A 27837-nucleotide genomic window follows, 5' to 3' on the forward strand; every position below is an offset into this window, starting at 1 on the left:
TCCAGGTTGCTCAGCGCGGTGTGAAGTGCGGTGTTTACACCAACCTCTCAAAGCACTTCATGACCACAGGCATAAGTGCGACAGGCCTGTAGTCGTTGAGGCTTTGCGCTGCTGACTTAATTTTTAATGTTTAATTGTAATCCTGACCAGTCCTTTGAGATTTTTTTGTGATTAAGGGCTATACGGATACATGTGACTTGACTTGATAAATCAATCACAATCCATACCAGTACAATGAAGAAAATGAATCCATAAATATAAAAAAACAAAGGAAGGAATACAATGGTAAAAAAACAGATATAATAAATAAGAGTTGAATAAATACATACAGGGCAGCACGGCGGCGCAGTGGTTAGCGTGTGTGCGACACAGTTCTGAGGTCATGAGAAACTCCTGTGTGGAGTTTGCATGTTCTCCCCCGTGCACTCCGGTTTCCTCCCACGTTCCAAAAACATGCATGTTAGGTTAATTGGCTGTACCAAATTGTCCCTAGGTGTGAATGAGCGAGCGAATTGTCTGTCCCTGTGTGCCCTGCGACTGGCTGGCAACCAGTTCAGGGTGTCCCCTGCTTACTGCCCGAAGATAGCTGGGATGGGCTCCAGCACCCCCGTAACCCTACTAAGGATAAGCGGTACAGATAATGGATGGATGAATACATACGAAAAAAAAAATTGATATACTTATGAATGAATAAATAGTTAAATATATACAAAAATCTATCCATCTACCCTGTTCATATTCCTCGAGAGGTGTGACCGGCAGCAAGACAAACTCATACACAAAAACAAGAAAAAAGGAAAAAAAATAAACAAACAGACTCAGAGAAAGTTTCTTCTCCACACAAAAAAATTGACAATGGCCATTCCAAATGCCCAAACACCCAAACAAGTTAAGCACCTCGGCACGTCGGTCATGCTTTCGTCCCTCCAGATGAAACAAGACACAAGAAAGCAGCCATGTCACTTGGGTCAGGATGACACAACACACTCTTCTGTTTAAAGGCATGGCCCGACAGTATTCACTGGTTTACCCCTGCCGTATCATACAGGTGCCCTGCCCATCCCTGAAAACACGTCTAAACATCACACTACTCTTAAACAACACCTCTCCACTCCTTCCTATCACCAACAAGAGCTCTAGCTTCCACTACATTTAAACCTCGTTTCTGCAGTGCAGTCATAACACCATCCATCCACGTCAATCGCGGCCTCCCTCTTGGTCTCTTTACATTTACTTCTGTGGTAAGGGGCCCTTTCCCTCTGGGAGGTTTGAGAATTCCCCCACCATGGTCAGCTGCTTGTCGCAAGAGGCGACTAAAAAAATGAAGCCTTATAGTCATGATAATATGCTACATAAAATGAATATATGGCTAAATAAAGGTGATAAATACATATATACATACATGCCGACATGTGTGCATATTTTATATATATATATATATATATATATATATATATATATATATATATATATATATATATATATATATATATATATATATATATATATATACATAAAGTATATCATATTAAATTGATTAATGCATATAATTAAATAAATAAAGAAATAGAATACTAAATAATAACTGAATATAACATTAATAGATAAACTGATAGACAATACATTAATAAATGTAAAATGAATACGCAATTAAATAATGCTATTATTTATATAATTAAATAATCTCTATTTATATTTAATCTACTAGCCAACCCCTCTGAGAGTTTTAGTTTTCTACCATGTGGCCCATTAGCTTAAATGCTGTATGCATGAAATTTTACACAAATATAAAATGAATAAAATATAAATGAAGAATTAAATTGATAAATATGTTAATACATAAATAAATAAATAACTCTAAACAAATATATAAAGGAATACAATGACAGAAGAATAAATATAATAAATAATTATTGGATAAATACATACTCAAAAACAAATTAATATACTTATAAGTGAATAAATACACAAATATATACAAAATAAATAAATATAATTAAATCAATACATGTAAAATGAATATTTCAATAAAAAGCTGTATAAATAAATATATATATATATATATAAATATGAATAAATAGTTGAATCAATACCTTATTGAATAAATAAATACATTAAATACGTATGAAATAAAGAATGAACAAACATCCTGAAATGAACAACTAAACAAAACAAAATTATGAATTAATTAATTAAACGAACATTGTCCCTCACAAATCCATAAAACACGAAACTTACTGTTGCTTTTCTTTGTACAGGTGACCCCTACCCCCTTCAGCTCATCCCCACTACAATGGCTGCAGCCGCTGCTGCCTCTCCAGGCCTGGGACCCCTTCAGCTCCAGGTAAGGCGCTCAATTTTGCTATCGTATCCACACAAAACGTTTCCCCTGCACCGCCACTTATTTTGTTGTGTGTTGAGCCTGGAAGAATGTCTTTAGATCACCGCTGCAATCTTGCCACCCATATGTTATGCCACGTTTCGACAACTTTGGCCCTCACAAAAAGCCTTCAAACACTGACAATACTGTATTAATAGTGTTAGAGTGTATTGACAAAAAATAGGGTTAAAATTGTGTAAAAAAAAAAAAAGAAAAAAATAATGTTGCAATTTTGCAACGATTTAACTGGAAAAAATTGAAGTTAAAAAGAAAAATAATACTTAATAATAATAACAAGAAAAAAAGAAACAGAACAAGAAATCTATATTATTTAATAAATATATCTAATTGTGATGTATAAAATAAAGATTTAAAAAGGATGTACGATTTTTGTGTCAAAATAACCCCAAAAGGCGGCAGTTTGTTTAAAATATTTCCCCTCACAAAATGCATTTGTTTTGACAGCGTAGTTTCGTGACCTTTACTTAATATGCCAATTTTGCCACACAAGTTTATGTCTTTTGTAGAGAACCGGCTCTTTATTAACTAAAAGGAGACGGCGGTTTCGGCACCCAAATGGCTCTTCACATTGTTTTTGTGGCTTTTATCCTATATTAACATTTTTTTATGCAACATTATGCTTAAAATGGCTTAAAATGAGGGGAAATAAATAAATAAAAATTTACACAAACATTAAAAAACGAACAAAAGAAAAAATGAGAAGAAAAGAAGAAAAAAAAGGGAGAAAATAAGTTTGAGTAACAAATAGAATTTAAAAACGTGAAAATAGAGAAGAAAACAAGAAAAAAGACCAAAAAATAAACAAAAAGCTAGGAAAAAATAAAGAGAAGAAGAAAAAATAAAGAAAAGGGTAAAAAAGAAAAAAAGCAGGAAAAAGGACAGGTTTTTGGGGTGTTTTTGATTGTATTGTATTACATTCAAATAATTTGCAAATTATTTGAATATAACAGTCAATTTTTGACATTGTACTTCCACTAAAAAGTGTGATTTAATAGTTTTGTCTTGCGCAACTAAATATATCCACAAAATGTTCGTATTATTTTAATAAAAGATTGATTGATTGATTGACATTTTTCCCCACTGGCAAGGTTACAAAATTTGAAAATCAGCAGTTTTGATGAAAGAACAGAAGGAAGAAAAAGGGCAGACAGGAAAATAACAGAGCTTATCTTGGTCCTGTCCCCTTAACAACCGAAATACTTTTACTTTTAGGTAATAAAATCAGATTTTATAACAAGACATGTTGTGTTTCATAAATTACCGTATTTTCCGCACTATATGGCGCACCATGTTATAAGGCGCACCTTCAATGAATGATATATTTTAAAACTTATGCCATACATAAGACGCACCCCATTATAAGGCGCTATAAGTGCATGCTGGTTTAAGATCAGGTAATTGTGCAATTTTGTAATTGTAATCCTGTGCAGTCCTTCGAGACATTTTTGGGATTAAGGGCTATTTACGGTAAATAAATGTGACGACTTGACTACAGTAGAGAATGTAGTTACTTTATGCAACCTCTAGATGTTGCCACGCTCAAGGGAATGTCAACAAAGCATTCAAAAAGGTCAAACTTTATTAACAAACAAGCTTTCCACAACTCCATTCACTCCCAAAATAAATAAACAGCCGTTTTATTATTTTCTCTGAGGTAAAGCATTTTCGTGACACATCTTTGACATCTTTGAACAACATCGACATATCATTTTATTTTTTGTCCATTTAGTCAACACGCAAAGAAAAAAACGTCTGATACTGTTATTTTAAATGAAACGTTAGTGCAATCGCAATAAAGTGACACTCGTAATGTGCAAAAACAACGAGTGCAAAGCAATAACATAATAACTGTAAAATGTAAAACGTAAACACACAAAAGAAAAACAAAGATCACTCTATAAGCTCCTCATCGACGAATCCCTCGAATTCTTCTTCTGCTGTGTTCGAATTGACCATATCTCAGTGAATGGGCCATCCAACACGTCCGGTGTTTTTGTGCCAGCGCTGTTGCCTTCATACGTATAGTTATCGTACTGACACTTCTGCTTGCAGCTCTTTGTTGAACAACCCACTGTTCAAGTGTCTCCTCTAACTCTGGCCATCTTGCTTTATTGCCACGGAAACTTTGTTGAGTTTTCCTTACTTGGCGGAGCTTATCTTCATCCTTTCTCCACTTCCGTACCATCGATTCATTTAAGTTTAACTCTCTCGCTGCCGCTCTATTGCCGTGTTGTGCTGCGTGACTGATCGCTTTGAGTTTAAACTCGGCGTTGTACGCGTGTCTCTTAACAGGAGCCATTTTCTTATACAAATGCACGTATGAAAGAGAATCTCTCTCTCTCTCTCTCTCTCTCTCTCGCTCTCTCTCTCTCTCAAACGTGACATTCTGAATAATTCTGCGTTTGTTTAAGGTAAATTGTGCTTTACATCTTCACCAGTCATAACCCTGGATTCAGACAAATACTGTATTTGTTGAATATGAATTAAGCAGTTTAATGGGGTAGCCATTTTGCCACTTAGTAAACAAATACAACACGAGCCCCGGCAACTACCAATCGTTTAATATTTCCCAGTATGCACAGCGCGAAAAATGGAGTCGGCGGCTGTTTCTCGTAGTTGCGAGACCTTGCGAATTTAATGTTGAGCCATATATAAGGCGCACTGTGTTATAAGGCGCATGGTCAGCTTTTGAAAAAAAATAAGACTTTTAGGTGCGCCTTATAGTGCGGAAAATACGGTACATCTCATAATCACACAAGAGTGTAAAATATTAAAAAACAATGAGTTTAACATAATGTGTCGATTGCATGTTCACCCTGACAGCTCACCCTCTTTTTTTAATTGTTTGTGTTCACTCATTAAATTTTGATTTCTACGAGAAGAGCTAAAAGTCGATCTTTATCGGATGGAACCAGTTTAGCTGGTCGGTCATTATTTTCCATTTTGACGTTGAGACTTTTTAAAAACGTACATTTCATGTAATAGTTGTTCTGCAAACAACCCTTCTAATAATACATCAGCAAATTTATTAAAATTTGAAAAACTAACTAGTGTTGCTGGCAAGCCAGCAGAATGTAACTTTTGGTCTAAGGTTTTCTACATGTTTGATGATGATTTTCTCATGGGCAATGTTCCCTCTAAGCTGGTAGCATTACCTGGAATAATGGTGATCAACATTGTGGCAACCAAATCATGATCCGACATGTCCAAAACCTGAGATTAAGTTACAATTTGCTGATTTTCTGGCAATGCGAAATCATTTGTCACATTTGAATGAATTGACTAATGTACTATTGAAAAGTTTGTTTGCCCCACAAACGTCAAATGATTTTACAACCGCTTTTAGGTCAGGTTTTTCTTTTTATAAAAGTATATTTTGTTACATAATGCTAACATTTTGCTCAAAACACAACTGTATTCAATCCCACTTTTTTAGTGGAAGTACAATGTAGCAAAAAGATTCACTTAATATAAATTAATTATTTGAATGCGACACAATACCAGTTCCTTTTTTTCTAAGCTTTTTATTTTGTATCATTTTTCCCTAATTTTCCCCTTTTTAAAGCAATTTGTGCAAATGTTGCATAATAGTTAATTTATGAATTAAAGCAACAAATTCATCTGAAGCGCCGTTAGGAAGCCAAAAGAAACAGCTCTTTATAGTGAGCCAAGCCAAAAGAGCCGGTCCTCTGATTTTACTCTTCTTTATGCAACTCAACCATTGGCTTCAAAATACCGCAATCAAAACACACTGCAAAGGGAACACATGTTGTTTTTACCTGCATGCAGGTAATCTTTGCTGAATTTGCTACTGAATTCGCAATTTTGAGCCTTGATTTTTATGCGATTGATAGATTTTCTTGTGCCCCAAGAAGGTCTGGGCGGTGCACTGCTTGTGAGTGCTCCAAAAAAATGTATTAATCTCTTGCCTGATGTAGCGCAAAAAATATGAATCATTTTCACACTTAGCGGCAGCTTAACGTCGCATGCCAACAAGCTTTGTCCAAGGCAAGGGTGACATTTAGCATCTTAATCCGGGGGTGGGGGGTGCATGGGTTGAGGGAGGGGGGTGAGTGTGACATTGTGCATTAGACTGTATTAATCCGGCTCTCTTATTGACCCTTGATATTATTGATATTATCCACACAAATGGGCTGAAGAAGGACAGGGGAGGCCCGCAGATAGAAATGCACTCAGGCAAGGAGCGGGACGGCAAAGGTGGAGTTATTTAGCGAGGATGGGGACGAAAAATGTGTGCATGTGTTTGTGAGCGTGGGCGACTTAAAAAGGGTCAATGGCAGGGGGGTCATGCATCATATGGGGAGGCAGATGTTAGAACATATTGTCTTGGATTACCAGAATGGACGAAGAGCAGACAACAGACAGGGGGAGTTGTGTTGTGGGGGCAGGATTTGGGGAGGTTGTTGGTTGGTGGGGGTTTGGATGACAGGATACATGAAAGACATCATTTTTATATGTTTTAGATGCGAAAAAATAGAGGTTTAACAGTAACAGTGAGCCTCGTGTTTGCCAGGTGGTCCTGCTTTAAGACGTTTCCGGGAAAGCTACTGTAGCTAAATAGTGGGAATAACGGGAGAAACATGAGTATTTTTGAAGATATATTATGAATTTATCTCTGTGACTCCCATCCACCCGTCCATATCGGCACCGCTCTTTCTCAGTAGGGTCGCAGGGCTGCCCTGCTGCTGTGACACCCACATTTATGCAAATGATTTAGGTAATAAATCAGTCACAATGCCTATCCTATTATATAAATTATTATATTTTAGTAATTTTGACAATCCAGACAATATTTTATGACTTAGAAGGCAGTAGCTCAGGAGGTAGAGCGATCGTTTTAGGATTAAGGGATCCCAGTTCGAATCCCGGCTTGTCCGTGTTACATGTCGAAGTGTCCTTGGGTAAGACATTGAACCCTCAATTACCCCCAATAAGCAGGTTAGCGCCTTACATGGCTGCACACATCACGGCCGCTATTGGGAAATGTGAAGCACAATGTAAAGCGCTTTGGGAAGTCATTGACTTGAAAAGCGCTATATAAATGCAGATCATTTCATTTCATTTCATTTAAACAATCAAACCATTAAACAAAAATCATATTTCACAAAACAAACAGTTATAATTTCTGATGAGGACAAACACGCTGACGGTAGTCCAAAGTGTCCCTTGGTGTGAATATGCAAGTGAGCAGTCTGTCTCTTTGTGCACTGTGTATAAAGAAAAACAGAGAGAGACAGAAAAGAGACAAAGTTAGAAAGAGAAAAAGAAAGAGCAAGAAAGTGAGAGGAATGGTTAAAGAAAGAGAAAGTAAGAGGGCAAAACTGAGAAAAAAGACAAGAGAGAGAGAGATACTACTACAATTGCTTTGTGAATGGTGCCTGGCACTTATGATATCAAATGGTAATATTTAAAACTGCAGCTCATTTTCCCTTAAACGTCTCTCAGTGTTGTCTTGTGGGCCAGATTAAAACGCATGGCGGGCCAGCTGTTTGTGTTTGTGTTTCACGTGAAAATGTGGTACAGCGAGAACACTATCCCTGGGGGTTATACTTTTGTACTTTTTAGAAAAGGGTTAGAAAATGTATAGTTAGTTGTCAGTTCAAAGGTGTCAAGCATTTGGCCAGCGGGCGAGATCAGGCCCGCCAAGGTTCCAATCCGCCCGCAAGAGTACGCTGAAAGAAGCAGAAGAGAAAATAAGTATAAGAAATGTCCACACTGGATGCCACAAAGCCAGCCACCAATCACAAAAAAAAAACTCGAGATGTATTTCTTATTCTCTATCTTTCTTTCTTTCTCTTTTTCTCACATTTTTTTTTTATTTTTCCCACTTTCTCTCTTTCTCTTTTTTCTCTATTTTCCTCTCTCCTTTCTTTGTTTTCTTTCTCACACTCTCCATCTATTTTTCATATCTTCTCTTTCTTCTCTCTTTATCTCTAATTTATTATGTCCCTCTCCGTCTCTCTATTTCTTATCTCTCACTCTTTTTCACCCTCTCCATAATTTTTCTCCTCTCGGTCTTGCTCGCCTCGCCCTCTCTGTCTCTCTATATGTTTTGTATTTCTTCTTTTTCCCATACTCCCTCTCTCTCTCTCTCTCTCTCTCTTTCTCTCTCTCTCTCTCTCTCTCGCTATCTTGCTCTCCGTCTTTCCCTCTCTATTTATCTCCCTATCTCTATTTATATTTAATCTACTAGCCAACCCCTCTGAGAGTTTTAGTTTTCTACCATGTGGCCCATTAGCTTAAATGAGTTTGACACCCCTGCAATAAGGTAATAATGGGCCTAAACAAATCCAGCCTGATCAGGCCTGCGGGTTTTGAAGGCCTACTTACCTCTATTTGCAAGACGAAGCCTAAAGCAAACTCAAAATTTCACATTTTATTTGTGAGGACTCGGGAGGAGGAAATGCATTTTATTATAATTAATTAAAGCCTGGAGAAAGGGAACCCCGCCTGATTGTGATGATTACTATTTTATGCCAAAATTTGGGTCAGGCTTGGATTTAAGATTAAGATCTTACCTCTGGAGTTACATTTCAAATTCCTTAAACTCATCCAACAACTATGATTGTATTTCCCTATTTTTTGATTCACAGAGTGCGTGTGTGTTAGTGTACTTCCTGAGGTCACCCCAGGGGGCTTTGCGCTGTCACTCTCTGTTTGTTGACATGCAAGTTGCTGTGGCGACTCTCCAGGCGTGTTCAGCACTGTGTGTATGTGTGTGTGTGATTGTGTATGTGTGAATGTGTGTAGCAATGTGTGTACACGTGTGTGAGTTTGCCCGCCGAACCATTGGGTAAGCTTTGAGTGACAGGAACCAGTTTTGTAATGGGACTCGATTGGGCCCACAAATAAAGGCCTCTGTGGAGTACCGGCCACAGATGGACACATTTCGTGCAATTTAACCCCTTAATGTTCTCACTGAAATATGTCATGCTAATTTTTATTGGAAATCTCAAAGTTTTGAGATTCAAGATATGATGATTTCAAAATGTACTCTTTACAGAAACTTCAAAATCAGCCCGAAACAAAATAAAAAAAAAACTAAAACAGTATACATCACCCAAACGTGCTGGGAACTTCTACCCATGACAAGATACCCCTTCAAATATGGTGTGGTTACATTCACAAAAGTCAAGTGAATCCAACTGTGTAAAATATTTACTCAGAAACATACGATAATGTTGACAGATTTAAAAAAAAATGCCTAAAAGTATTCCTGCATCATTTGATGATCTTCACTCTGTTTGGCGCCAAAACAAACAGATTAGTCAGATGATTTGCATTACTTCCATTAGCCTATGACCTTTTGATTAACATCACTCTTGGCCAACTGCAAGCTTTTTTTAAAGGTCCTTAACCTGTGACAGCCTATGAGGGCCAGTATTAATCTATCAACCAAATAAGCTCAATTAATGTTATGGAAACAAGACACATTTACCCGGATTTTTTTGTTGTTGTTGTTTTTATTCAAATTTTCACATCGACCCTTTACAGTGCATCTGACTGTGGGCTGTAGGTTGGTTCAAATAATTATAACTAACTAACTTATTGACTAACTACCTAAACTAACTAAATAAATATAAAAAAAAATGTAAATAGATAAATAGTCCTCCAGTGAAAAGTCTTTCTTGTTTTACTATTTGTAAGTCACGACAAAATATCATAAAATGGTATAAAGATAGTATTGCTAATTTATTGGATCAAATTTTTCATTTACCATAGAAATAAAAAAAAAAGGTTGCAAAATAAAAAAAAAAAATCATTTAAAAATAACATTTGTAAAATCCCACGAACATTTTTTTCCCAGTCACAGACACATACATTGTAACTAACAAAAGAAAATTAATAGATAAAGAAATATTGCCTCATAATAATATTTGTCTTAGTTGTCTTTTTTACCTCTTTAAAAAAAACATCAATCATCTGCCACTTCAGATAATATTGCTAATTTGTTGGATGCTATATATATATATATATATATATATATTTATAATATACAGTGTTCGTTTTACCTGTGTTACCTCAAAAATCTATGGGTCCCAACAGAGATCTATGGGTCCCCAAAATTTAGTGTTGAAATTGTAAATCGGTGACAAATATAATAAAAATCTATATATTCATTCAATTTTAATCATCACATTTTATTGGTAGTACAAATCAGCTATCACTCAAGATTTTTCAGTTCACAACAATATAGTACATTATACAAAATAATATTGCTGACATAATTATATTGATACATATTTTCATTCAGTTTTAATCATCAGTTAATTGGTAATACAAAGCAGTTATCACTTCAGATCTTTCAGTTCATATATTCTTCGTGGTTTGCTGTCCCGCCACAGTTGTAATGCCTTCTCAAGGTCCAATCCATTATCATCCTCCTCATAGCGTAACCAGGAATATAATTTAGTCCATTTCGGCAGAAAAGTCCTTTTCTTGCTAGGAGTATTCTTTTGTTTATTTTCTTTCGTCGAATCGTTTGCTTGAACACACGTGTTTTCCTTGCCTCCGCGTTCTTTCAAAGAATTTCCATACCTGTCAACCTCCACGGCTCCATGCCCTTACAAGATGTTGTAATTTCCCTTAAAAAATTATCTTACACCATATTTTTTTCAAACGTGTTTTTTTATGTAGTTTAACATGTTATATTGCACATGTGTTTCGTTATATCATATATATTGTTAATTAACATTTTGTTGTGAGATACTGAGTTGCTCGACATGAATGAGGTTTATTATAAAAAAGGTTCAAATATTAAGTAGCTTGGACGTTCACCGTAGAAGGAAAAAATACATGCAAATATAATTAAGTAGAATAATACATTTTCTTATTCAAATTATTAATTCATTTCCTGCATCAAATTATTGTTGGTAATATACCGATTAAAGGGATAACCACAAACCTGTCTTTTTTTTCATTTTGTACTTGTATACTTCCTTTTTTTCTTAACTTCTTTATACAACATAATTTGTTTTTTCGTGCCGGAATTATTGCCGTTGTTAAAACTTTCTGCATTATGTTTCGACTTATTACTGACACTGCAGAAATTACCAATTTTGTGTTGAATTTCACCTTCCCTCGATGACAACCACCACAACAATGACGTGATCTCGAAGCGCAGAGATCGGCGTGCAGACGAAAACTTGAACTGCAAGACCAAAACAACAATGGCGGATCTGCCTGACGAAAAGTTTGGAGTGCGGTAAATCTTTGTTAAAAAAAAGTAATCGGGTAATAATGACAATTTTGTGTCAAAAAAGTTGCGTCTCGGGGACGCACGTTGACTTGAGACTATGCGTCCCCAGCAAAAATGATGCCTCTAGGACGCAGGGACACGGGCAAACAAGAACACTGTATGTATGTATGTATGTATGTATGTATGTATGTATGTATATATATATATATATATATATATATATATATATATATATATATATATATATATATATATATATATATATATATATATATATGTATATATATATATATATATATATATATATAAGAAAAGCAACAGTAAGTTTCGTGTTTTATGGATTTGTGAGGGACAATGTTCGTTTATTCATTAATTCATATATTACCAAATACATGAGATAAAAATGTTTCGATTTATTATCTATTATCCGGGATCGGTTCGCAGGGGCAGCAGCTTCTGCAGCTTCAGCAGGGAATCCCAGACATATCTTTCCCCAGTCACTTCATACAGCTCATTTGACTGGCATTTCCAGACCAGCCTAGAGACCTCTCTCCAGCGTGTCCTGGGTCGCCCCTGGGGCCTCCTGCCTGTGGGACAGGCCCGTCCAGGAGGCAGCCTTATCAGATGCCTGAGCCACCTCAGCTGGCTCCTCTCAACGCAGAGACCCCGGATGATCGAACTTCTCACCTGATATCTAGGATAAGCACAACCACTCTGCAAAGGAAACTAATTTATAACATCAAGGCTGCACCTTGAAATTCTGTCCAAAAAAGTTATGAATTGAATCGGCGACAAGGGCTGTCTTGGCGGAGTCCAACTCCCACTGGAAACAAATCGGACTTACTGCTGGCAATGCGCACCAGACTCTAGGGCCAGTCATGCAGGGACTGCACAGCCCGAATTAGAATTAGTACCACCCAAAGGGCTTCCAGAGGAACACCGTCGAATGCCTTCTCCGAGTCCACCAGACACATGTAGTCCAGATGGGCACCTGCTGAGGGTATAGAGCTGGCCCGGATTAAAAGCCACCTTTTGTAGCTGGGGATTGGTGTGCCAGGGACCCCTCCTTTGAAGTTAGTAATATTGTAATACATTTTTTTATCACAAATTCTCACTAACTATTAAAATGAATGAATAAATAGATAAATAAATAAGTAAATAAATGAATAATAGGGTCTTATATTTAAGTGTTTTATAATTAACATTTTATTTTTTTTAACTAATCAACAATCTGCTTTGTCAGATAATATTGCTTGTTTTATGGATGCTATTTAATTTTTTTGCCAGTGATAATGCATACAAATATTTAAAAAATAATGGTAATAGCAGGGCAGCACGGCAGCACAGTGGTTAGTGCGTGTGCGGCACAGTTTTGAGGTCATGAGATCAAAACCTCCTGTGTGGAAATTGCTTGTTTTCCCCGTGCTTGCGTGGGTTTCCTCCGGGCTCTCCGGTTTCCTCCCACATTCCAAAAACATGCATTTCAGGTTAAGCCCCCGGTTTAAATTGTCCTTAGGTGTGAATGAGGGAGTGAATGGTTGTATGTCTCTGTGTGCCCTGTGATTGGCTGGCAACCAGTTCAGGGTGTCCTCAGTCCACTGCATGAAGATAGCTGTGAATGGCTCCAGCACCCCCGCGACCCTACTGAGGATAAGCGGTACAGATAATGGATGGATGGATGGTAATAGCAATCAAAGTTCACACAATTGTAAGATTTTTTTCCATTCTAATGAACTAACAAAATAAACAAATTAATTAATTAATTAAAAAATAAGTAAAATAAAGACTATTGCTTTATATTGAAGTGTTTTATATTCAACGCTTTTTACATCATTTAAAAAATAAAAATATAAACAATCAACCATCTGCTATGTCCAAATATATTGTTAATACCATGGATATTAGATACACAATTTTCCCCACCTCCAAAAAAAGAAAAATCAAAATGCGCAAATGTGTAATGATAATAATATATTTTTCCAGTTGCAAATTTACAAATAGTACACAGAGGATCAAAAATAGGCGAAAGGGCCCTTTAACGCTTTTACATCGGCAAACTTGAACTTTTTTTCAATGCACAACTGATTATAGTCAATCTCAAATTGTGGCACGTTTCGCCAATGGAGCTGTTTCAATCCCAGACGTAATGCCCCGACTACCGTGCTCTTATTTTGAAAGCTTTGAAAAGAACCAAGTGAATATTGCCAATGAAAGACAGCAGATTATACCGCTTTCAAATATGACATTCTCCCAGTTTAGTTTTATTTTTTCCCTTGATGCGAGCCAGCTCCATTGACTCACTTCTCGTGTTTGTCTAAAAAGTGACAAACGTCTGTATCCGGACGAGATGAATACGGGAAAGAAAGCAGAATATTTCTTGCCCATTAGCATAAACCAGCTTTTGTTTGACGCTGGTGGCCGGCCGCCAAGCTTCGACAGAAGGACACAAGTTAAACTATAGACAAAAAAAAAAGAATGTCTTGGTTGCATTCCAGAAAAACAAAATCAAAAATAAATAATAACAATCTCAACAATTAAAAACACATCTGTTGGTCGGCAGCAAAGCCAGGCGCTTTCCTCGTTCTTCAGAAGCCACTTTGTCAGGGGAAAAAAAAAAATTGGAGATTTATAATAAGCAGCATGAAAGACATTTTTAGGAGGACTGAAGAACCTCCAAGTTCTTGGAAACACTGGCCAGGCGCTGTTTAGTCGTTTTTAGTATTATTATGATAAATTAATAGCCCTACAACTTAATTAAACGGATAAATAATGGGTTTTTTGTTTCACTCATAAGGCGGATTGAATTAACCTTGAAAACAAACAAAAAAACGGAGTGGGGGATAACTTTGGGGAGTTTTCATTTGATTTTAATTTAATGAATGAGGGGGGTGAGGGACAAACAGAGATGGAGGATCTAACTGGATGTTTGATCTTACAGTACACACAGTCCAGTGTTTTTTCCCGAATTGCTCAGTCCACGTATTGAATGGATTTGGGAAGTACAGTCCATAAACATGCCCGATTAAAGTCGCCGGCGACGATAAAAGCTCCGTTGGGGTGTGCAAGCTGCTGTTAATTGATAGCAGCGGGCAGGAGATTTAGCGCTATGCTAACGTTAGCATCCGGTGAACGTTAGCGGTGGAACGTAAACAGCAAACACAATGACCACAGTTAGCTCTCCCGGTAGATAGAAGATAGAAGTGTCTGCACGATACTGCTAGAAACTCCATATCGAGTGAGCAGTATGTGTCAATGATTCGGCTGTTATTGTAGCGTGTAGTCTCCGTCTCCTTCGTGCCGTGGAAGGGTGCGTCCTGCTAGTTGTAATGCGGCGTCGGGAAACCCAAGACTCCGTGATGACAAAATACTCCAATTCCGGACGTTGTTGGTAGCGATCCGCAGCTCAAATTCACTCATTGTGGACGATGGATCTGGCGTTGGTTAGGAAACATGCTTGGGAGCGCTGGTCTGTGTGGTCGCCTTTTTAGCCCAGACCCGACTGACAGCCTTTTCCTTTTGCTCCGTCGTTGTCGGCAGGCAGATCACCCAGGGAGATCCGGTGGTCTCTGTATATCCCTCGAGATGTTGTGGATGTTATTGTATATGCGAAGGGAGTCGAAGGGAAAATATGAGGGATAAGGGGACACTGAAAAACAAAAGACGAACTGGAGCCCGTGAAGCCGCAGCGTTTGCACGCACCGCCATCTTGATAGTTTGATAGCAAAAATAGTTTACAGTATTATCTTATAGAAGCTTTTCAAGTTCTGGGTGTTCCCAATTTGATGAAAATATAGTGTTTTGTTGGAAAAAAAAATATATATATTTTACTCAAAACAAGAAAATTTCCCCATAAATTATACTTGATCATTTTTGAAAATGTAATTTATTTAACAAAACAAAATCCCCATTGACAGGAAATCATTGGGATTTAGTGCTTTTTTTTTATTTTACTGAAAATAATAATGGAATACAAAGTATTACAAGCAGATTGTCTCCAGCATTGCCTGGCCGATAGAAGATGTTTATTGATTCTGTTGGTATTTTTGAGGGGTGCCTTGGCACAAAACCTGCATGATACTTGTGGAGGCCTTAAGTACAACTATGTTGATTTTCACGAAAATCGGTTGGGCCGTTTTGGAGCCTATAGGTCACATACAAACACACGCACTCATAAATCGGGATTTCCAAAGTTCTTTAGATTTAGATTAGATAAGGAAATATGGAAACGGAGGGGACATGTGTCCAAGTTTTGGGGGAATTCCCCTTAAGCATGACCTGGATTTCCCCGGTTGTTTTGTCTTTTCTCCCATGATGCACCTGGAGGGGACATATCTGAGCCTGTCATAGAGACTGTTAGCGCCACTCCTGAGGAGGGGGGGAACAGAAAAGAAAAAGAAGAGCAACTATGTCCCTTTCTGTGTGGCACAAACAAGCCAGGCCACTAATGGCCTCGTTGTCTTGAGGTTTTTAGCTCTTCTTTTTTGTTTGCACTTACTCTATTCATTTATTCATGTTGCCCTCTTGGTCTACAAACAACCCCCAACAAATAACCCACCCAACCGACCAGTTTTTTTCTCATGATTATGCAGCAGTTGTATGCGGCTCAGCTGGCGTCCATGCAGGTTTCCCCCGGGGCCAAGCAGCATGGCCTGGCATCATCTATAGCCAACCTGGGCACGCATTCACTGCCGTGTATCACACACTCGCAGAGCGAAAAAGGCCGAAGCTCACCGCCGCCCATCAAGACCAAGGTAAAAATTCAGAAGCATGCTTGATTCCCGAAATCGATATACTCTGGGTAGCTCTTCATACAGGCTTAACGTATTTTCATGACCATAAGGCAAAGATAAAAGTCTCCGATATTTTTCAATTTGTGAGGCGCGCCCTATCGTGCAGTGCTTTCTGTGTACTGGGGACGCGATTGGGCTGCCGTTCACACTGCAGAGGTTAAGAATCAAACCTTTTTTTTTTTAGGGTGTTACATTTTCAATTAAATGTGACTTGTATGCGCTTCCCTGTGACTTTTTCATGTCTTTTGTGTGAGAAGTGTCGCGGTAGCTCACAAGAGGACACGTGACTGCACATACACTGTGCTCATTTTTTGTTGACGCACTCATGAATGCTAATGCCGTATCTACCAAGTTGATTGATTTTGCTACCTGATCCAGAACAGAGCCCCACCCCCTAAAAAATAAATCCAAAACCTCACTTTCGCTCTATTGAATGGTTTCGTGTTTTCGTCCGCCTAGGTGTGTTGTATGCTGGTGTGTTGTTCCGAATAAATTTTGTAGGTAGATATAAACATCCCAGCATTGATATCATGTTATATTCAGGGTTGTATTGCTTGCGAGAGGAGGGTTGTGTGTGACCTCTGGACTGAAGGCACAAGCGCCAAACTGCCCTAGAACTGTAGCCTGCGGGCACCAGGGTCCCCCCTGAGGACAGCTGTGGTGCCTGCGGACCTGTTCTGAAAATAGCTCACCAGTGCTAGGTCGTTGTGATTCACGAGTATAATGTTTCTTTAGTGGTCGACCGAGTCAATTTAACCCTACTTCCTACTTCTCTCGTTTTCTCTTTTTTTTCTCCCTTTCTTTCTGACTCATCTTCTTTCTCTCTTTTCTTTCTTTCTTTTTTCTTTTTTTCTTTCTCACTTCCTCTAATTCTCTCTCCCTCTCTTTCTACCTTTCTCTCTCTTGCTCACTCACTTACTCCCTAACTTTCAGTTTTTTTCTTTCTCTCCCTTTCTTGCTTCTTTCTACTCCCAATAATTAACATGGTGATAACATAGTAACAGCATGGTAAGTAGTACAAGATAAGTTGTTATTTTAGAAATGCAAATCAAACTTGGTGCCTTCTGTACTAATAAGTAACAAAAGTAAGTAAAAGTAACCACAATTGCTTTTATATCAGCTGACATCTAACTTTGCCCATTCCAAATTAAGTTTTACTCAGCTTTAATATATGTTGAATACTTAAATTTTTTGAATAAAAATGTTTTTATTGTTAGCTGAAAACTTTACTCACTTTGCTTACTTTACAATATTTTTTTTTCAAATGAAGTAAAAAAGTAATACAGTTTAAATATATTACACTAGTTCCAGATTAAATAAAATACCAAAATAAAATTACATTAGTAATATTAGTCATAATGCTTATTAATAAGGTGAAATAAATGTGTAATCAAATGCAAAAAAAAAATCTAATTTCTGGACAGTCATACTGTCACAAGCTAGAAATATACCAAACATACCAAACTAAACAATAGTAAAACCACAAATGACTTACTTACCGGTACACAAATTATAATGTGATGTTTGGGGCTTTGAAATATAAAATTAATCATTAGGATAGATAATCATTAAATAAAATTATGTAAGAAAGTGGGTCTTTAAGAAAAAATTATTTTGAATTTTGCTCTAATACAGGAGTCACCAACCCCGTGCCCGCGGGCACGCTGATGCGGCGACATTATCACGTGCCTGCGGGCCTGTTCTAAAAATAGACCAAATCACGAAATATCGATGTCTAACCGGTGATGACATTGTGGCGTGATTTTTTTTAAATCGTATTTACAGTGATGTAAATTAAAAACAAAAGGTATACAAATATATAAAACCTAAAAATAAATCAAAGTAGCAGAGTTCGATATTCCGATAACTCTGACGTAATACGGGGAAGAGGTGAGTGCGCATGACAATCGCAGCCTCGAACTTGAGCGAAAGAGTCAAAATCGATTTCTCCATTAAACATGAACATGGAGGAAAAAAGGAAGAAATCTTATAACTTTCTTAGTGAATGGGAGGACGAATTTTTTTTTTTTTAATGTGAAAGAAAACTATGTTTACTGTATCTCATTTGCTCGCGATTGTGGCTGTGGCAAATCGGCACAACCTGGAGCGCCACTTTGGCACTCGTCACAAAAGGTTCCATGGTACCTTAATTACCCGCCGGGGAGCGCACCACGAACAAAAAAGGCCCGTGAGTGAAAGGCAACTTTGGGCAAACAGCAATCTGTTTTTACATGGCCGGTAAAAAAAACTCTCAAAAAGCAACTGAACCCTCTTTTAGAGCCACACAATTTTTGAACACAATTTTTGATAAAGAGGAAGAAGGCATTTTCAGACCGGGAGGTTCAAAAAGACGAAAACAAATAAATGACAATGTCATTGGTGGCAACAGTTCAGTTCCATGGCAACGATAGAGTTAAAATATTGAAAAAAGAATTTAAAATGTGTTAGATATAAAAGGTAGGTTTTATTCATATGGTTGCGTATTTAGTGATTAGTAGAAATTTAGATATTTTATCTTATGTAATTAAAAAACTGTTCATATTTTGCGCCTACATAATTTAGCATTTGTACAAAAATGCTGCAGAGTTCATGAAACTGAAACTTTTGATAGCATCTTGAAAAATGTACGTGATTTCCTGCAAAATGTTGGGTAATGTGTCATTTTTTGTTTCCTTTTAAGCATTTGTAATTGAAACAATAGGAAATAAAATATTGCATATTGAAGTTTATCCGTTTCCTACCTTTTTGAATCGTATAATAATTATTAATCATTAAAAATCAGGTCTCCCATAAAATATCAGTAAGAAAAAAATTCCATTGATGAATGAATTAAATTAAAATTATTGTTTCCGAAGTGTGTTATCAAGGTGCCCCTTTGTCTTACTCCATGCCCTTGAAGTTGCTCTTGGCCTCAAAAAGATTGGATACCCCTGCTGCAATTCAATAAATATATGTTTAAAAAATACAATTGTAAATCTCAATCTACATTAAGTACATTACGCAGTTCATACTACACATTGACCTAAACAGAACAATAATGGAACGTTAAAAAATATTGAATTATGATTAATAATATCAAATGTTTTATTTTTAAATCAATAAATATCCCAGCTGAATATCTCTTCTTTTCTATGCTATTGGTAATTTATTTCACCACATCAATAACTGCCATTGTTGTTGATCTGTTAGCCCATAAACCATATTCTCATCTCATTAGCTGCACCAATCATCCTCAGTAGGGTCGTGGGGGTGCTGGAGCCCATCCCAGCAATCATCGGGCAGTGGGCAGGGGACACCCTGAACTGGTTCTTAGCCAGACAACTCGCTCGCTCATTCACACCTAAGGACAATTTGGACCGGCCAATACACCTGAAATGCATGTCTTTGGCATGTGGGAGGAAACTGGAGTGCCCGGAGGAAACCCATGCAAGCATGGGGAGAACATACAAACTCCGCACAGTAAGTCCGGTAGCTGGATTTGAACCCACACAGGAGCTTTCCAAGACCTTAGAACTGTGCGTGCTAACCACATAAACCATATTGACTTTCATTAATTAATGTATACTCATCTATACATTTCTCTAGTCTATTTCACTAAAGTTTCTTTATTTTGGAGAACCGAGGAAGCAGAGTCTGTAATTTGTGTTGATTTCCATTTTTGTATATTGGTATCACTTTAGCTATTTTCATTTTATTCGGAAATTTCCCTGGTAGAAATGATAAATTACAGATATAGGTTAACGGTTTTACAATGCTATGCATAATTTGTTTAACTAATATTATCTATGTCAAAACAATCAGTTGATGTTTTATTTTTACCAGGTCAAATAACTCTGATTCGGTTACACCACAAAAAAACTTTGACTTCGGGTTTGATTTTATCAACGACTCGAATTGTTCGCTCTTGCACTCAGGAATGCTTGCAGCTAGTTCCGGTTCAACATTAAAAAAAAAAAAAAAAAAAAAAAAAAAATTAAGTTCTCCACAATTTGATTTAAATTATAATTTTCACTCTTCTTGTCAATGAAATATTTTGGATCTGCATTATGGGTACCTACATTCTTACCTTTTATTATAGTATTTAATATTCCCCAAATACCTTTAATATATTTTTTTGTTCTTAATAAATTAGTATAATAGAATTTCTTCCTCGCGGTTAATATACCCGTCAATTTGTTTTTAAATGTTTTATATTGGGATTCAGCTTCAGTTCTTAGTTTAATGGATTTTCTATATAAAGTGTTTTTCTTCTTACAAACATTTTAGAAAACCTTTGTCATCCATGGATGCTTTACTGATTTATTGCTAAGATTATTTTTTTCTCATCGGACAATTTTTATTAGATTCTGTACAGAAATTTTCAAAAATACATGAAATGCACTGTCCACACCATCTGTACCATATAAAGTAGTCCAGTTTTGTTTAACTAAGTCCTCATAAAGAACCTTAATTGTCTCTTCAATTCTTATTTGTTTGTAAATATATTTTGTTGTTGATTTTTGACTAGTTACCTTATCATCACACACTGGCAGGTGGTCAGAAATATCACAAACCAATAATCCACTAACGTTTTCAAATTTGATATTTTTTGTAAAAATATTGTCAATTAGAGTTGGACGGTGTGAAGTAATTCTACTAGGTCTTAAAATAGTTGGGTATAAACTCATTCTGTACATTCTGATAATAAATTGGATTCATCAGGTCAATGTTAAAATCTCCACAGATGAATAGTGTTTTTTTGTTGATTGCTGATTTTTTTTTTAGCCCATTTTGTGAACATTTCTAACCTTGAGCTTGGTTATCTGTTTTTACAACTGACTATAATATTCTCCTTTTTTCATGTATAATCTCTAATGTTAAGCATTCAAGTAAATCATTGATAACCAATTCACATGTTCTGTATTATACCAGCTCGGTAGCCTAGATGGTAGGGCGCCCGCTCCAACACTGGAAGGTCGCTGGTTCAGGCCTCGGCCGAGTCATACCTAAGACTTACAATAATGGCACTCATTAACTCCCTGCTTGGCGCTCGAAGTTATGGGTTGGAATTGGAGGGTTTGGTCACCTAATGACTCCCAACACAGCAGTTGGGTCTAAAATGGCGGCGCCCTGTTTGGCTGCGGCTGCATCAACTCGCTACAGTTTAACTGTACGGGTCAGGTGTATCGACATTTTCGTTCTTTGTGCATGGTTACAAAGAATGACAATAAAAGTACATTCTATTCTATTCTATTCTATTCCATTATTCTAAATTTAAATTCCTTGTGCACGTATATAGCGACTCCTCCTCCAGTTTTATTTGATCTATATTACATAGTTTAAATTATAGTTCTAAATTATCATCGTCACTGTATTCACGGTTCTCAATTCTGATAGCTCTTGCTCTATTAAATTTTAATGGAGTCCCAATTCACAGTCATTAAATCATTTTTTGTTTAAAAATTTGCATACATACTTCTGCTATTGAAGTGAATTAATGAAAGCTTCCAGCTTTGTTTAACATGGCGGCGCGTGTTTACGTAGCGGCTGGTTGCTATCCGGCTATCCTAGTATTTACCACTGTCCTCCTGCTTTCCTTTTTGGATACATGCGTGGCCAATAAGACCTACAGCTGGGAGGAGCTCATCCGACTGGGTGGGTGTCTAAATTTTGACTTTTCGGGCACTTTCTATACCACCCACGACATCCCGAATGAGCTCCAAAGGGACTCGGGTTCGCCCTGCTTTCCCGCTCCACCGAAGAGAAAGAAAAATCGAAGACGAAGACGGCGCAAAGATAGAAAACAGAAGCGAGGATGTCGTGCAGGGAAGCGTGTGAAGTTGAAGGAGCAACGACATGAAGATCTGTCTAATCCAACCATCTTTTCTTCGTCGATTCTGCGAGTCCACCGACACCTGTAGCCCAACGCACACGACCAGCATCTTGTGACGATCTCTACAAAGACTACAGCTAAGTTAAATGATTCAAAGCTAACATTTGGTCTTTTGAATGTTAGATCGCTCGCTCCTAAAGCTTTACTTGTAGATAATATTATTCGCGACTATAAACTTAACTGTATCGGTCTTTGTGAAACTTGGTTACGCGCGGATGAGTATTTAGCGCTAAATTATGCTTCTCCCCCAGATTACGAGAGTAGCCATATAGCACGCACGTTGAAAAAGGGTGGCGGTGTCGCGCTCATTTCTGAAAAAACGCTCAAATTTACTCCTCGTACCTCTAATAATCACAAGTCGTTCGAGGCTCTTGTTATGAGGTCCTCTCCATTGTCAATCTATGTGATAACTATCTATCGCGCACCAGGACCATACACAACTTTCTTAGACGAATTTGCTGAACTTTTGTCTGAACTAGTAACCTATGCAGACAAAATTATAATCATGGGGGACTTTAACATTCATATGAACTCCCCACTCAGTTCACTCACTGTTGCGTTTCAGTCTATAATTGATGCTTTTGGTTTTAATCAACTGGTTGATTTGCCAACCCATAAAGATGGAAACACGCTCGACTTGGTTCTGACTCGAGGAGTTTCAACCTTAAACATGACGGTGCTATCGTGTACTACAGTTATCTCGGATCATTATTTAGTTACATTTGAGGTGCTAGCTAAATGTAGTACCAAAAAAACTGAAGGATTCACTGGACGCAATATAAGCACGGGCACAGTTTCTGAGCTCTCCGATATTCTTCCAGGAGCAGTTGCGTCCTTTCCTTCCTACATAGACTCCATCGAACCACTCCTAAATGAATTCAACGCTACCCTGGCCAATGCCCTGGATTCAGTAGCGCCCATCCGGCATAAATCGCGACCTAAAAGACGCACACCTTGGTTTAATGATGAAACTAAAATCTGAAAGTTATGAGGGAGCAAGTCCATGCATGATTTTGTATACTACCAACAGAACTTAAAATAACATCTTAAGCCGACAGGGAGCCAATGCATGTTAGCTAAAATCGGGGTAATGTGATCAAACTTTTCTTGTCTTAGTTAAAATCCTCGCTGCAGCATTTTGTACCAGCTGAAGGCTCTTATTTTAAACTTCGGGAGAATGGAGAGCAGTGCTGTACAGTAATCTAGACGGGAGGTAACAAACGCATGAATTATAATCTCCGCATCCGACTGAGACAGCATAGGGAGAATCTAAGCAATGTTCCGAAGATGGAAAAAAGCTGCTCTAGTAATATTCTTAACGTGTCTTTCAAAGCACAGATCAGGGTCAAATATGACACCTTAGTTTTTGACTGAGTCACTCTGGGTGATATTACATTTGTCAATATTCAGAGCAGTTTTTGAGAACAAGTCACGGCATTTAGATGGACCAATAACCAACATTTCGGTGATTTCAGAGTTAGGGCACAAGATGTTTAGTGACATACATTCTTTTATCACAGTGAGGCAGGCCTCCAAATTCCCACAATTTAGTGTGGCAGATTCCCCCATCGGAAGATATACAGTGGAACCTCGGTTCTCGACCATAATACGTTCCATTTCTTTGTACGAAAACCGATTTGTACGATCACCGAAGCAGTTTTTTCCCATTAAAAGTAATGTAAAATTGTTTTAATCCGTTCCAAGACCCTGAATGTTTATCTTGAATATTTAACGTAAAGCTAACCCAGGCTAATCGTACGTTCGCGTTAGCGTAATCTTCCGTACGAAAGATTACGCTAACATGAACGTGTAAAAATAAAAAAATCAGGTCGTTTACACGTCATTTAGCACCCGGGTCTCCACAACAAGTGGTGAGCGGTTAAAGGATTAAGAAAAGAATTATGAATAGGATTTCTTACCGGTCTTAAATGCAATAGTTGTACGCACTACTGCTCTTTTTTCACCTGTAGCAACTTTGCTGCTTGCACCAACCTTCTTCCGAGGCATAATTAGGAGTTAAAACACTCCCTTCACCGCTTTTGAAAAACAAAAACAGAAAAGGAGTGCGCGTTGTCGTGACAACAGTTCTTCACGAGGGGTGGGGGCAATCTACACTCGTACGCCGCTCAGCGTCGCCCCTAGCGTACCGGCGTTTTTGAACGAAAAGCGAAGCAAGAATTTCTTGACATTTTTGGTCGAGAACCGATTTGTTCGAACTGAGAGGCGTTCGAAAACCGAGGTTCCACTGTAGTTGAGTGTCATCTGCGTAGCAATGGAAACTGATATTATACTTGCAAATAATATCACATAATGGAGGCATGTAAATGCTGAAAAGAAGGGGGCCAAGTACTGAACCCTGCGGATAACCACAGGTAACACTAAAGGCCCCGATGTCGTTTCACCATATTTAACACAGTGCGAAAGGTAGAATCTGAACCATAAGAGGACGGTTCCTGAAAGACCAATCCATTTTTCCAACCGTTCTAGTAAGATATTACGGTCCACAGTGTCAAAGGTAGCACTAAGGTCCAGCAGCAGCAAGAGTGATGAAGCGACGTAGTCCATTACCAGTAGAAGTTCATTGGTTACCTTAATCAGTGCTGTCTCAGTAGAGTTGTTAGCCCTGAATTCCGATTGCATGGATTCAAAAAGATTGTTCTTGGATATAAAATCATTCAGCTGCTGTGCCACAACTTTTTCAAGTACTTTAGAAAGAAACGGTAGGTTTGACACAGGTCTATAATTACATAAGCTTTTGAGATCAAGGTTCGGTCGTTTCAGTGTAGTTTTAATAACAGCGGACTTAAAAGCCACTAGAACTACTCCTGAGGAGAGTGATATGTTTATAATATTTAGAACTGAAGGTCAAAGGACCCCAAAAAGACCCTTAATCAGCGAACCCAGAAGCGTGTCAAACAGGCAAGAAGTCGGTTTGGCCGTATTCACCACCTGTTTAAGATTCTAGTGACAGATCACTAAATCGGGAAAAAGTCCTTGGCCAGCCACCGTGTTGCGCATCTATCGATTTCAGACCTTTAATAAGTGATGTATTAACATTGTCTTTAGAAATGTATTCCCGTATGCGTTGAATCTTCTTATTCAAGAAGACCATAAAATGTTACTACCTTTCAATTAACGTCCTTATTTTGATAATGTGACTTTATTCTTCCTATTGGTAAACCTCATAATTACGGCTCGATGTGTCCCAGGTCCACCGATCTGGTCTCATTACTGGGCTTCCTAACACTCGCGGCTACTGTGCACACATACAAGCGCGTCTGGATCTGAATGCCAGTGGCGATCACAACGTTGATCTGCGTGTGTTGTTCCAGCTCGTCGACCCGCTGCTCCAGCTCCCCGATCTTTCTGTCCTTCTCAGTGTTCTAGTGTCGCAGATAATGTACCTTCTCCGTTTTGTTCAGGATGGCTTTTTGCTGTATTTTGATAGCAGCGATCTCCTCCGCTAAAAAGTCCTGCGTCTTTTTATTTCGCCAATGTCTTCGGCTGTCAAAGCCTTCTTTGGCCCCATGTTGGCATGGTTCCATCCTCGGCGACGTCTTTCGGGAACCTTCCATTGTTTCTGTCGAGGTCAATTTAGTTGAAGACCCAGAATCACACACCAAAAACTTCTTTTTTTAAAATCCGTCAATTTAGACTTTTTTTGTTTATTGTCTGCAACTTTGTGCAAGAGTTTTCCACTTGTAACGCAGCTGTGAGTGAGAAACCCGGGCAAACTAGGAAAAACTGCGATCTATAGTCCCGAAAATACGGTAATCTCTACCTGATACCACAATACCTCCCCATTGCTCCATTTTGGAGTTTTCCTCCCGCTTATGTTTTACTATATTGAAACAATCCCCTTTTCTGATGAAGCCCAGCATGTCCACCCAACACAAAATGTTCCATTTTCTCAGCTGGCTGCCTGATAGAATTCAATGAATATCTCGTCAGAATTTGGCACCTTGACCAGCCATCCATTAAAACACACATACACTCGCCCAAACTCCATGCCGATGAGTGGTTTTAGTTACAATATATTTAAACATGGCGACTGAGTGGTTAGCTCGTCTGTGGCACAGTTCTGAGGTCATGGGATCATATCCAGCTACCAGCCTTCCTGTCCAGAGTTTGTATGTTCTCCTGGTGCTAGCCCTTACATTCCAAAAGCATGCATATCAGGTTAATTGTCCCTAGGTGTGGTTGAGTCTGATTTGAAAAGAAAACATAAAACAATCAAAACAATCTACCACCTTTTAGATAAAACTAATTGTATTATTTTAGGTAAAAAATAATGTTCTACTCAGAAAACAAGATAAAAAAAAAACTTAAAATTAGACCATGCTTGAATTGAGCAAAATAGTATGTCAATTAGGTAAGACTTTGTGATTTGTGATTATTTTGCATGGGGGAAAAAAGTTATTGTTAGAAAAAAACTAAAAAAATATGTAATAAAACAGGAAAAAAGTTTGCTTCCAATTAACAAAGTTCTGAGACGATACACTGGTTAAAAAAATTATAAATAGAGGAAATAACCCGCAAAATGAGAAAAATCATGGCTATCAAGATACAGACCCTGCCCTACTTACGAACAATTGTTTGTAAGTTGAATTTGTTCATAAGTTGTTTCAGTGTTATAGTTTGTATGTTTAAGGTTTATATATATTTTTTTATTATTAAGGGTTGAATAAGTAACCTGCATTGTTTTGTACTAAAAAATAAACATTTGATGAAATAATATGCTCCATAAAGATAAATATGATTAAGTTAATTTACTTTTGGAAGATGAGCTTCAAAAGTTAGGCGACTTACTCCTCCGTGGTAAAAAGTGGCCGAAAAAAAGTGATCCAACCATTTTTTCAACAGCATCAAGCTTCGATATTCCACTTTTATTTAAAATGAAACGTCTCGCCTCTTCTTTATACTATTCACCAAATATATCGAATGGATGCATGAAATGTTAAACAATAAAAATGTCAACCTTCTTAGCGCGCAGGACATACAGTATAGAATGTTTACACACGAACTAGGAAGAGGGAGCGTATTTCTTCTTCCGGGTGGATGCTGGGTTACCTCTCAGAGCGCCACACGCTGGTAGTAGCGGAAAGAAGCACGACAGTGCTGTCCTGTACTCGGAAAAAGGTGCACACAATACAAAATCTAACTTACATTAAAGTCCGGATATTTTTCGACATCACACATTTTTTTTCCGTATCTACCGTTTTTCGTAGTCGAATGGTCATAAGTAGGGGATTTTATCATCCTTTTTCAGAATTGTAAAAATCAATTTTCTTTTTTTTTATATAAAGTAAGTATACATATTTACAGTAAAAAAAAAAGGAAATATATGCTTCAGATGAACAAGGAACAAAAAAATGTTAAAAATGTAATAATATGACTGAAAAAAAAATTGATTATTATTTTTCTGCAAGAAAACCCGAAAGCAAACAATTGTGAAGTCTCACAGGATGAAGATGTGAAATTTCATTAGTGACCTTCTGGCAGCTGAAACATACTGTCATTAGCATATATATGGACTCAGGCTGACCCCAAAGCG

General features: G+C 37.6%; 1 protein-coding gene across 9 annotated transcripts in view; it reads left to right on the forward strand.

The window, feature by feature from the left end:
- sox5 (SRY-box transcription factor 5) overlaps nucleotides 1-27837 on the forward strand; it is a 190726-nt gene that overhangs the window by 118454 nt on the left and 44435 nt on the right. For 7 of the 9 annotated variants that reach the window (XM_088347757.1, XM_088347758.1, XM_088347762.1 and 4 more), the window contains 2 exons: nucleotides 2259-2344; nucleotides 16211-16372. In XM_088347757.1, coding sequence (XP_088203883.1) covers nucleotides 2259-2344; nucleotides 16211-16372 — 248 coding nt within the window. The remainder of the gene's footprint in view (nucleotides 1-2258; nucleotides 2345-16210; nucleotides 16373-27837) is intronic. The other 2 variants (XM_088347765.1, XM_088347766.1) reach the window with 1 other exon arrangement.

The sequence above is a fragment of the Urocampus carinirostris genome, chromosome 11, assembly GCF_059441175.1.
Source record: "Urocampus carinirostris isolate Australia breed hairy pipefish chromosome 11, RoL_Ucar_1.0, whole genome shotgun sequence".
Classification (NCBI taxonomy): Eukaryota; Metazoa; Chordata; class Actinopteri; order Syngnathiformes; family Syngnathidae; genus Urocampus; species Urocampus carinirostris.